At 40.3% G+C, this 12,633-nt stretch overlaps 1 protein-coding gene across 1 annotated transcript; it reads left to right on the plus strand.

The window, feature by feature from the left end:
• Nucleotides 1-6,789: 6,789 nt before the first annotated feature.
• LOC122640587 (40S ribosomal protein S6-like) lies at nt 6,790-10,189 on the plus strand. Its single transcript, XM_043833805.1, has 6 exons — nt 6,790-6,896; nt 6,978-7,042; nt 8,853-8,910; nt 8,994-9,102; nt 9,268-9,540; nt 9,663-10,189. Exons 1-6 carry the CDS (start codon nt 6,891-6,893, stop codon nt 9,899-9,901), a joined length of 750 nt encoding a protein of 249 aa, XP_043689740.1. The 5' UTR covers nt 6,790-6,890; the 3' UTR covers nt 9,902-10,189.
• The last annotated feature ends 2,444 nt before the right edge of the window (nt 10,190-12,633 follow it).

The following is a 12,633-nucleotide window of genomic DNA, read 5'->3' on the forward strand; positions in this document are numbered from 1 at the left end:
CAAGAGAGTTGTTCTCCAAGGATTGGCTGCTATTAAAATCAAGTAACATTTTGTAGCCCATTCGTGGAAGGTGATTTGAGGTTAATCTCATTGTCAACATGAAAAAAGATACCCCAGACATAATAAATGATAAGCCAAATGTTCTCTGTGCTGGGGGTGCAGGCTGCGCCTAGACACATGGGGGTGGGCGAAATGACCATCTGTTGGCGAAATCAATGGGATAGAGATTGAAGCAAATCAGTCTTATTTAGCAAGAAACGTTGGCAAAATCAATGGGATAGAGATTGAAGCAAATCAGTCTTATTTAGCAAGAAATCAAGCCCATTCATACGGTGGTTGTAATTTCCTTAAAAGTAGTCATCCTCACTTGGCAGCCAAGTTGTACACTTCTTTATTTAAAGGAGATTCTTCTCCTCCCCATGTAACTAAGTAAAAATGGGGTTTTCTCTGTGGACGTAGGTTCTTCTATGAAGGCCGAACCACATTAAATCTTTGTTGTGCTCTTCCTTTTCCTCTTTCTCTTCTACCTTTCGCCTTGCAATCGTTATTTAAAGCATTTAGAACATGGTATCAGAGCGGATCAAGATCATGGGACGTGAATGATATGATTGGTTGCCATTGCCGATAATTACTTGTGTTCTTTGTGATCGTTTCTCTTGAGTGTTGTTAATGCGATTAGTCGTGATCGTTTCTCTTGAGCTGCTTGTTAATGCAATCGTTGTGACCTTTTTTTGGATATTTTCTGCTGCTGCTCTTATTCACAGATAAGTTTTTTTTTCCTGATTTATTTATTGTCATCCGTTATTTACAATGACTGGTTCTGCTGATAGTAGCAAGTCTAGTTCGCATGAAGTGAATAATAGACTTACCTCTATTTTACTTAATGGCCGAAACTACCTCCCTTGGTCTCGAGCTGTCTCCGTCGCTCTTGGAGGTCGTTCAAAATTGGGCCATATTAATGGTCAGACTAAAGCCCCAAGTTCTAATGATGATAAACTTGTTGAATGGCAAGCCAATGACAATCTTGTCATGTCATGGCTATTTAATTCCATGGAACCTCAGATTTATGAGATTTTCGCTTATTCTGAAACATCTAGTGAACTTTGGAAATCTTTGAAAAATATGTATGGGCATCAAGACAATGCCTCTCGAGTCTTTGAACTACAACAAGAACTTTGTAAAACTGAGCAGGCCTCGGGTCAATCCTTCACTGAACATCTTGGTAATTTAAAGAAAAAGTGGGATGAACTTCGACAATATCGACCCACTACTTCTACCATTGAGGAATATACTAAACGTCTTTGAGCAGGATAAAATTTTTCGATTGTTAGCTGAGTCTTCGACACTGAGTATGAAGATTTGAGGAGGCAAATTCTCATGAGTTCTCCGCTTCCATCTTTTATTAATGTTTGTGCTACTATTCAGCGTGAAGAAACTCGAAAAAGAGCCATGAATCCCGATTCTAAGATAGGGGAGAAATTGTTGAAACCTCTGCGAATACCACCACCGCCAACTGAGTCAACAATCGGCGTGGAGGTCGAACCGTATCTGGTAAAGGCAAAGGGAAAGGGCGTGTTTCTAAGTATCACTTGTGAACACTGTAATAAAGATGGTCATACCAAGGATCTTGTTGGAGTTTGTATCCTCATTTAAGGACCAACAAGGACAAGGCACGATGCCATGGTTGCTGCCCAAGCTCCTACACCCGATTTACAATCCTCTCGAGTCGACTTTCTTCACGGCTCCAACAACTGTTGAAACAAAGTGGCACATCAAACCCTCCAACCTTGGAGTCTAGCAACATGGTTCAAACTTCTGGTAACATCTCTGCCTTCTCTGTTACATCTCAGAATTGTTTTATTATTGATTCAGGAGCTACTAACCATATGTGTTGCACATCTGATTGTCTGTCAAATGTATGTGATGGGATCCAATCTTCCATCACTGTTGCTAATGGAGAAAAAGTCCCGATCAAAGGACTTGGGACATTAAATTTGTTCTCCACGTCCGCACATACTTTGTTTGTGCCATCTCTGTCATCTAATTTGTTATCTGTTGGAAAAATGACTAAAGAATTGAATTGCACTGTGATTTTTTCTTCCAACAAGGTCACATTTCAGGACAGGCTCACAGGGAAGAAGATTGGTGAAGGGCGTTTTCAAGACGGGCTATATGTAATTGACATTCCTAGCAAGGCCTTAAGTGCTCGTCAAAACAAAGATGAAGTGGCTCGGCTTTGGCATTTCCGAATGGGGCATCCATCTGATAGGGTGTTACATTATTTGAATTCAGATTTTTCTCTTAATTCTAGTGGTTGTGACATTTGTCGGTTTTCAAAACAGCATCGGTTACCATTTTCTACTAGTACTCATGTTTCTTTTGAAATATTTGATATTGTTCATTCTGACGTTTGGGGGAGTGCACCTGTTGACTCACGAGATGGATTTAAATATTTTGTCACGTTTATAGATGATAAAACTCGGGTCACCTGGCTGTATTTACTGTCCTCTAAAATCGAAGTGTTGCAAATTTTTCAAGATTTCTACAATATGACTCGTACTCAGTATGGGCGAAGTGTTAAAATTTTACGCACTGACAATGGAACTGAGTACACCACCAACTCCTTTCAGAGAGTTCTTAAGAGTCTTGGTATTGTTCACCAGACTTCTTGTGTGGGCACTCCACAACAAAATGGAGTCACCGAAAGGAAGAATCTTCACCTACTTGAGGTGACCCGATCCCTTCTGTTTCATGCAACTCTACCTAAACAATATTGGTCTGATGCAGTACTCACCAGCTGCTATTTAATTAATCGACTTCCTAGTAAAGTCTTGAAATATAAATCACCTATGGAGGTTCTCCTTAGTCGGCCTGTGAATATTTCTCACCTGCGTGTCTTTGGCAGTATTTGCTTTGTTCATTCCCAGCTGGGGAATAAGCTTGAACCTCGTGCAAAAAAATGCATTTTTTTGGGGTATTCCTCTGTGAAAAAGGGGTATAAGTGTTATGACCCTTCCACAAAACGGGTTTATATTTCTCGTGATGTCATTTTTGATGAAAATCACTTGTTTTTCCCTCGCAGAGAACAACTTCAGGGGGAGAATACTCAGAACAATTATGATTATAGTGATTTCGATGTTGAAGTTGCTCCTCTGCCTCTCACTAGTGGTATTGATGAAAGTAAGAATGGTGGTGACTCCATAGAACTGCCACCTCCAACTGGTGAGAACTGTGGTGAGAACTGTGTTGACACCACTACAATTCTGCCGAATGATGATGCACTATTGCCTACTGGTGAAGCCAATGCACCAGTGCCGATGCCACCTGCTCCTGTACGCAGGTCTACTCGTGTTCCACAACCTTCTACCAGACTCCGTGATTTTTCCACATATCACTCTGCAGCCGTGGCTTACCCTATACAGGCGCATATTTGCTATGATAATATTTCTTCAGATTATCTTGCCTTTCTGACTGCCATTAGCAACCACTCAGAACCGGCTACCTATTTTGAGGCACAAGGGTTACTTGTATGGAAAGAAGCCATGAATGAGGAGCTCCTAGCTCTTGACAAAAATCATACTTGGGACATTGTGTCATTGCCACATGGGAAACGGTCTGTGGGTTGTCGATGGGTGTATAGGATCAAATACAAGAGTGATGGGTCCATTGAGAGACACAAAGCCAGGTTGGTGGCAAAGGGGTACACCCAAACATATGGAGTGGATTATAAAGAAACATTCGCTCCGGTTGCTAAAATGAACACCGTTAGGGTCCTTATGTCTATTGCTGTTAATCAAAGTTGGTCTCTCTTTCAGATGGACGTAAAAAATGCTTTTTTACATGGGGATCTTGAAGAGGAGGTTTACATGGACCTTCCTCCTGGACATCCCTTAGAAGGACAACCTGGAATTGTGTGTAAGCTAAATAAAGCTATTTATGGACTCAAGCAGTCACCTCGGGCTTGGTATGGTAAGCTAAGTTCTGCTCTCTTGTCCTTTGATTTCAAGAAAAGTGAGTCTGATCCCTCATTATTTGTTAAAAGAAGCTCAAAGTCTGTTGTGGTGGTGCTAATCTATGTCGATGACATAGTCATCACTGGTGATGATCTTTATGAAATTGGAAAGCAATACTTGAGAGAGAAATTCGACATCAAGGATCTGGGAAGATTGCGTTACTTCCTTGGAATTGAGATAGCAAGTTCTAGCAAAGGGCTATTTCTCTCGCAAAGAAAATATGTTTTGGATTTGTTGAAGAAAACTGGAAAGCTTGGGGCAAAGCCGGCTAATACTCCAATGGATTATAACAGCAAGTTTATTGAAAAAAATAATCCATTACCGATCGTGGACGTTTCACGGTTGGTAGGAAAGTTAATCTACCTAACCATCACTAGACCGGATATTGCTTATCTTTGTCAGAAGTAAGCGTTTATGCATTCTCCCCCTGAAGGCCACATGGGGCTCGTTGACCATATATTGCGATACCTTAAGTTTTGTCCGGGCGTGGTATCTGGATGAAGAAGAATGGGCATACTGAGGTTGTTGGTTACACAGATGTAGATTGGGCCGGAAATCCTGAGGATAGAAGGTCAACAACTGGTTTTTTGTACATTCGTAGGAGGCAACCTGGTTACCTGGAAGAGTAAGAAGCAGGGTGTTGTTGCGCGCTCAAGTGCCGAGGCTGAGTATAGAGCCATGGCTGCCACCACAAGTGAACTTGTTTGGCTTCGTTTACTTGTTCGTGAGCTTCTGCATAAAGACTCTACAAGACCTATGAAGTTGTTTTGTGATAATCAAGCGGCAACTCATATAGCTGCGAATCCAGTTTTTCATGAACGGACTAAACACATAGAGGTGGACTGTCATTTTGTCCGTGAAAAGGTCCAAGATAAGACTATTGAGACTCCCTACATCCGAAGTGAAGATCAGTTAGCGGACATGTTTACCAAGGCTCTTCCTAAGGGTGTGTTTCACAAGATGTTAGCCAAGTTGACCTCAATTGACATTTTCGCTCCAACTTGGAGGGGGAGTGTTGGCGAAATCAATGGGATAGAGATTGAAGCAAATCAGTCTTATTTAGCAAGAAACGTTGGCAAAATCAATGGGATAGAGATTGAAGCAAATCAGTCTTATTTAGCAAGAAATCAAGCCCATTCATACGGTGGTTGTAATTTCCTTAAAAGCAGTCATCCTCACTTGGCAGCCAAGTTGTACACTTCTTTATTTAAAGGAGATTCTTCTCCTCCCCATGTAACTAAGTAAAAATGGGGTTTTCTCTGTGGACGTAGGTTCTTCTATGAAGGCCGAACCACATTAAATCTTTGTTGTGCTCTTCCTTTTCCTCTTTCTCTTCTACCTTTCGCCTTGCAATCGTTATTTAAAGCATTTAGAACAATGACCATCCTACCCCCCTGAATGGCAGACCCATGTGTTTGGGCGCAGGCCGCACTGCTGCACAGAGAACATGAGCCCTAAATCAAACGTAAAATACCTTAAGGCTTATGTCAACATGGGGTACCTCAAGTTTATTCTTTTTTTTTTTCCGGTATTGAAATTCAAGTACCATACCATGATGTCATGATCTTTTTGTCATATTCCTAAAATTATTTTAAGTGATGGCTATAAAAGAATTTTCAAAATGGACCCTATTATCCTTCACTCACGGGTGAACGAGAATCCATTCATCGTGAATCATTATAGTGGGGTAGGCCTTATTATGACGACAAAAGTATTCTCGACTTCATCCAGTAGAAACAAAGTGATAATGACCTTAGACATGTGTCCTTTCCTTCACCCATGGTGGAGGAAAGCTTTCTTCTTTCAAAATAAAATGGAAATGACTTACCAGTGTATCATTCTCAAAAACTTTCATCCTCCTGTGTCATTTTTTTGCACAAGAGAGCTTTGTTGTGGACGAAGAAACACCAGAAAACAAGGCTTTCTCTTCAATTGTTAGGACATGGAATGCAGTTTACTATTTTTCATATAGGGAAATGCTGCAAAGAAATTGAACTAAAATCGAAGACTCTTAGTTCGAGCACTTGGCTGTTGAAGATACCCCACCCTCTAGATTTAGGATAACAACGAGGTGATCTAAAACAAGAAGCTGGTCTCCTCCCTCTCCAACTCGTCTCAATTCAATATCTTTAATCTACTCTTCTCAATTCGAGATCTTCAATCTATTTGTCTTAGTTTGATACCTTCAATCTCCCTAATTTTAGAGGAGGATTGCAACCGGTGTTAGAAATTTCTTTTTTCAAGGGAACAAAAAGGTTGTGTGGAGTTTGCACCCAAACACAGGAAGAGTAAAATGACCGCCCCGCCTCCTGTGAAATGAAAAATCTTAATCTTATTGGATTCCCCCCGCACTAGTGTAGGGATCCTTGGTATAAGGACCATGCAACCTCACAGCGATCCCAGCACAAGGGCCACCGGCCTAGCAGCGATCCCCCTCCCTTTTTTTAATCCCAAATTTCGAGATGGTTTCAATATATCAACGGTTGAGGGCTCGAGATAAAAAAAATTCCTTATTTAGCTCGAATCGTTTGCAACATTTCTCTTCCATATATATTGGGCACAACCCTTCAATTCATTTTATCTTACAAGATCCATTGGGCGGCCACGGCCCAACATCTCTAAAAAGGACGGCTATCGATGCATTTGGAATAACCTATCAGATGCCTATCCAACCGTTTAGACAGCTAGCTGTATTATACTTAGTACTTACTACCTACACTAAAGTGTTTTAAACTCTAGACCCTCAGCCGCTTATGATATAAAATGTCTTAGTTTTAAAACCCTAGTTCTTTACGGGAGCCCTAACCAGGAGAATTTCTCTATTCTCAACTTCTCTGCTCTTCTGTTGCACACAGCGGAAGCGAGACTCCATCAAGGATGAAGGTTTGTGCTGGAAACCCTAAAATTTTTATCCCTTTAGCGCGATTTCGCCTGGTTTAATTTTCTCTCCTCCCATTTTGGCAGTTTAATATTGCAAATCCGACTACTGGTTGCCAGAAAAAGCTCGAAATTGACGATGACCAGAAACTGTGAGTCTCTCTTTCTCTCCTTTTAAATTTTATAATGAATTCCTCTCGTGGATCTGCATTTGACATCGTCTCACGAGATCCCTTGTTTGTTCGTGGTTTAGAGTTCTGGTTGAAGCAGATAAGTAGATCTTATGAACAGCTTATTGTGTTACGGGCTAAAAAAAGGCGCTCGCCCTCTTCCCCTCCTACCACCCCCTCTCCCCAAAAAAAAAAAAAATTCCATTAGTTTGTGGCAGTGTACTAAAAATGGGGATTTATGCATTTCACTTCTAATGTTTTCCCTAGATGCTTAACTTCACGATTGTTGTAGCCTTGTTGTACTTGTCATGAGAATCCATGAAACCCTGTAACTGAAGTGGTTCGATTCCAATCTCAGATTTGTGTCAGCATCCTGAAGTTTTCCTTCCCCTATAGGAAAACTCAGGTACGTGGGTCGTTTGAAGTTCCTCCTGAAATGGGTTGGTTGGAATCATTGGATTGACTAGGTGCACGAGTGTTTGTTACATAGTTGTCAAGGCATTGCCTAGGTATCTAGGCTCTTTTTTTGGGTCCAAGGTGACAATACATCTTTTTGACACTTCAAGAGTTTACGTTGATTTATGTTTATTGCTTTGTTTTAGTTTTTATTTTTATGAATATGTTTGTATTATCTCCTATACTTCGTTTATTATTAGGTCATTACTAGCATAACTATTTCCTATATGTTGCATATGAACATAATTATATAAAATTATCGTGCTATATTACATATAGACGTATATTGCAAGCCTAGGCAATGCCTAGGCGAGCATCCTGTCGCCTAATCACCCCTCAACGCCTTGGGTTGCCTTTACAACTATGGTTTGTTATAAACCAACCTCAATGTGATGGGTTTATTTTGTTGTCTCCTCTGGTTGCTAGTCTTGTACCATAAGTGTTGTTGGGTTGTTACATTGTTGGGTGCTATCTTTTCATTGAATATTGGTATAAGACATATCTATATCCACTTACACCAAAGTGCTAAGTACCAAGGCATACACGCATTGTGAGGATGTCATTGATGTATGGTTTTGCTTGAATGCTTAGTACGGAGGGGCATACACACATCTTGATTCCTTTGACTTGCATGATCATTAGGGTGTCATTGACGTCCAATAAAATTTTGGGGTTGCTTAGGCCTTTGAATCCTTAATTGCCTACTAGCATGCTTTCTCTTGGGTATAAATGGTATCTCTGACTGTTATATTACTACCAATTAAATTGTTTCAACTAATTAATTAATTATACATTATGATGTTTTACATATTTTCTCCCTCCTACCCTTAGCCCCCTGTGTTTTTGGAGTTCTGGTGAATTCAAACATATTTACTCAAATTTCTCAACTCAATCCCTAAAAGCCATATCTTGCAACTTGTATAGACTAGATATCTATAAGGGATTCAGGATGCTTTTGGAACTTGGTTAGGATGGCCTTCCCCTTCCTTTAATTGGGATTGATAGTGCGAAAACATTTGGCACAGTTTTATCAGTTATTCAGGATGACCTTCCCCTCCCTTTAATTGGGATTATCAATTATTCAGGATGACCATCCCCTCCCTTTAATTGGGATTGATAGTGCAAAAACACTTGGTACAGTTTTATCATTTATCTTCTGGTTTTTCCCTAGATACAATATTGCTAAAAGCAAAAAATAGACTGCTATTACTTGCTGTAGTGGGAAAAAGTCTCCATAGATGAATTTTTTTTGGGGCTTGAAATGTTGCTGCCAGTTATGTTTTACATGCATTTGTTAAAAATTCATTTTCCTTATATTTTTAATCTAATCATACAGCCGGGCATTTTATGACAAGAGGATCTCACAGGAGGTTATTGGGGATGCCTTGGGCGAGGTATGTTTTTTTTGCAATTATGCCCTTTGGTACTTGACTGAGCTCACAGTGATTATCCAAATAAGTGGTTTGCTTGTACACAGGAGTTCAAGGGTTATGTTTTCAAAATCATGGGTGGATGTGACAAGCAGGGATTCCCAATGAAGCAGGGAGTTCTTACTCCTGGCCGTGTCCGTCTCTTGCTTCACAGAGGTGGGTGTAGTGGGATTTCTTTGTGTCTGAACTACTGCAGTTAGCAGATGCACTAGTTGGGATGTCATCAAGCTTTTTGCAGTAATCTGCTTTGTAGGTTTATTTGTTTCTGGTGCAGCCTGTCCCAAGTGTACTTATATGATGTTTTTGAGGTTTCTCTGGCAGGGACGCCATGCTTCCGTGGATATGGAAGGCGTAATGGAGAGCGAAGGAGGAAGTCTGTCCGTGGGTGCATTGTCAGCCAAGACCTCTCAGTTCTCAATTTGGTTATTGTCAAGAAGGGTGAGAATGATCTTCCTGGATTGACTGACACTGAGAAACCCAGAATGAGAGGCCCAAAGAGGGCATCGAAGATCCGGAAACTTTTCAACCTTTCCAAGGAGGATGATGTGCGGAAGTATGTGAACACATATCGCCGAACATTCACAACCAAAGCTGGTATGTTTGGTTGTCATAGCGTCTGTTATCATAATATTAAAAAAATAAAATTTTCTGTTGCACATATAATGATTCAGTGCTTGAATTTATTCTTTTAATTGTGTCATCATGTAAACTTTCAGGAAAGAAGGTTAGTAAAGCTCCCAAGATACAGAGACTGGTTACTCCCTTGACTTTGCAAAGGAAGCGTACTAGAATTGCAGAGAAGAAGAGGAGAATTTCAAAGGCTAAGTCAGAGGCCGCTGAGTACCAGAAGCTTCTTGCAAGTAGATTGAAGGAGCAGCGAGAACGACGTAGCGAGAGTTTGGCAAAGAAGAGATCCCGGCTTTCGGCTGCTTCTAAGCCTTCAGTTGTGGCTTAGATAATGCTCTGCAAATTTTGAGGGTTTCAGTCAAAGATGGATGTTATCGCTGAGATATTTATCAGTAGAGGGATCAGTATTACATGGGTTTGAGATAATTTTGACTGCTATTTTTTTTAAAGATATTTTGAGCCGTTTGGTTCTAGTGTGTTGGAAGAAAAAAAAATCATTTTGGATTTGGCTGGAGCTTAGTTTTGTTTCAAATCTAGACCTTTTTCAGCTGTCTATTTTCTGCATAGTAGATTTATGTTTGCAATAATTGTTCCTAAATCCTTATGGTTAAAATTATGGGATTACCTTTCTTCCTTGGTTACTGATCTGGTTTTTACTTATCTTGGGTTATCGTTCTTCCTTTCTTTCTGTGGTATGCTCCTTCCCTTAACTTCTATGTGGATGTTAGAAGGGCTTATTTTCTGCTATTAGTCTACTTGAAAATGGATTTCCCCGTGAACAGATGTTCCATTAAGGAATCCTGGCTCACTTAAAACTTCCCAACACTACGAGCAGCTTTTTTATGTAGCACAACTCTCCGGGGAATCATATTCTGCAACTGAATTTTTGGCACCCATGTGTTTGTTTATTTTTTGGCGGGCAGTTGATCCCTTGGAGAACTAGGCATTGTATTTCATTTTTTTATTTTGAGCCCATCTTTGATTCTTGCCCGTTACACTACAGTTGATTCTTAGGAAGCCATGATCCAGCTATGAAACCCTCAAGCCCCACAGTGGACATTTTTTTGGGTGGATTTTTGTATTATTGTTTACATAATCTTCTACTCACGGGTTAATTCTCATTTGGAAGGTTTTTAGTTGGAAATTAGTTGCAAAGTTCTTGCTGTGTTAGAATTGTTTATAAGGTTGAACTTTTTTGAAGTATGAGATAGGGGACTCTAGAAATCAAGAGGAAGATCTTCCAGACATGGAGGGCCATGGTCATGATGTTGGCGTTAGTCACTGAAATCGCTTGCCTAGGGATTTCCCGTGTATGTTGTGATCATGATGTTGACGTTAGTCCTACCCAATATAGCTTGCTCGTTCGGTTCTAGATCTACTGATAAGCTATTGGTCTCTCAAAGTTCTAGAATGAATGTATTAAGTAGGAACTGTTGGAGCTGGAATAAATTCAGAGTCTAAGCCTATATAGTATAGGGTGCAAGTTTGGTCCTGTCGGCCCGAACCAATCCTGGCCTGCCCTGAGCCCGAACAAGGTCTGGGCTGAGATACTTGGCCCTGAGGACGGGTCAGGGCTGGAAATTTCTAATCCTGAGTTAGGGTCGGGTCGGGTTAGGGATAAGGCCTCGAGCTAAGCTTGGCCCGGCCTGGCTCGCCCCTGATTTAAGTTATACTATAAAATATATATTGATATAATTTATACATTATAAATTTTAAATTTCACCCATATTTTTTTATATAATATATTATATATGAAGACAATAAGTGTTATAATATAATTTATTATATTATTATTTTATGTAAAATTAATAATGTTCTTCTCAGCCCATGCATTTCTTTCTCCCACCCCATGATCAAGGACAATCAGGGTTGGCTCGGTCCGACCCTGAGGGAGGGTCAGGGTTGGATTTTTCTAGCCCTGAGTCAGGGTCGGGTTGGGTCGGGCCTGGGCCCAACTAAGGGGACTTAGGGTTGGGCTAGGGTTCTATAAAGCCCGGCCCAACCCGACCTTGTTGCAGCCCTACTATATATTATATAATTCGTAAGACTTGGGTTCATGAGAGTTAAGGTCAAATCCTTTATATTGTTTAGTCTTTCATTTTGATCAATACCACTTGTCTCATATGTTATTTTACCAAAGATTTGGCCTTTAATTTAAAGGTCTGTTTAATTTAAAAACATATCTTATAACAATTAACTTTTGGGTGTTTTGGTGTCCCCAATTAATTGAATACAATACAAGAGAATTTATGGTCTTAGATCTCAGGTTTGGAATCAATTAACTTATGGGTAAAGTACACGTACCCCCGTAGAATGCACCTAATATTCCTCGTACCCCCCCTCAATATTCCAGGTACCACCCCTGCTTTACACCCCAAATGCCACATAGGTCCAATCCGTTAAATACCATTGTTAGATGACAAGTTTTTGATCGTTTTACCCTTTGTTTCAATTTCTTAAATCTGAAAAGACTTAAATACCCTCACTTATTTGTTGCCCTAAACTAATTGAAAATGACCAATTTAACCTTTGTTTTATTTTCATAAATGAAAAGACTTAATTGCCCTCACTTATATATTACCTTAACCTAATTTGAAAAGATTATTTTGCCCCTAAATAATTTGTTCCTAAAAATCCCAAAATGCCCTCATCTTCTCCAAATCATCATCTTCTTTTACATACCCACCACCACCACCACCACCACTACCACCGCCACCACCACCATGCTTCGATTTTCCCAACCGTAAAGCTTTGTACACTTCGGTGATGGAGAGGAAAATCTCCTCCACCTCCACCTCCACCACCACTAAGAAGTTTCTTCCTTCACCTTCTTCTTCTGTGATCAAAACAAAAAATGCCTTCGAGGCTCTTCAATCCAAACCCTAGTCCAAATATGAAAATTTTGAAAACCGTCCATCTTCTAAAACCCTCTTACTCCTCTCTGGTACGACTTGAGAAGAAAACGCAAGAGAGAGAGGAGAACGATAACCCTTGACGCTGGGTAGACAATTCACGCCGAGCAGACAAATTGGCCGGATTTCTTGCATCCACAGTTACCAT

This window comes from Telopea speciosissima, chromosome 9 (genome assembly GCF_018873765.1).
Source record: "Telopea speciosissima isolate NSW1024214 ecotype Mountain lineage chromosome 9, Tspe_v1, whole genome shotgun sequence".
In the NCBI taxonomy this organism is placed as follows: domain Eukaryota; kingdom Viridiplantae; phylum Streptophyta; class Magnoliopsida; order Proteales; family Proteaceae; genus Telopea; species Telopea speciosissima.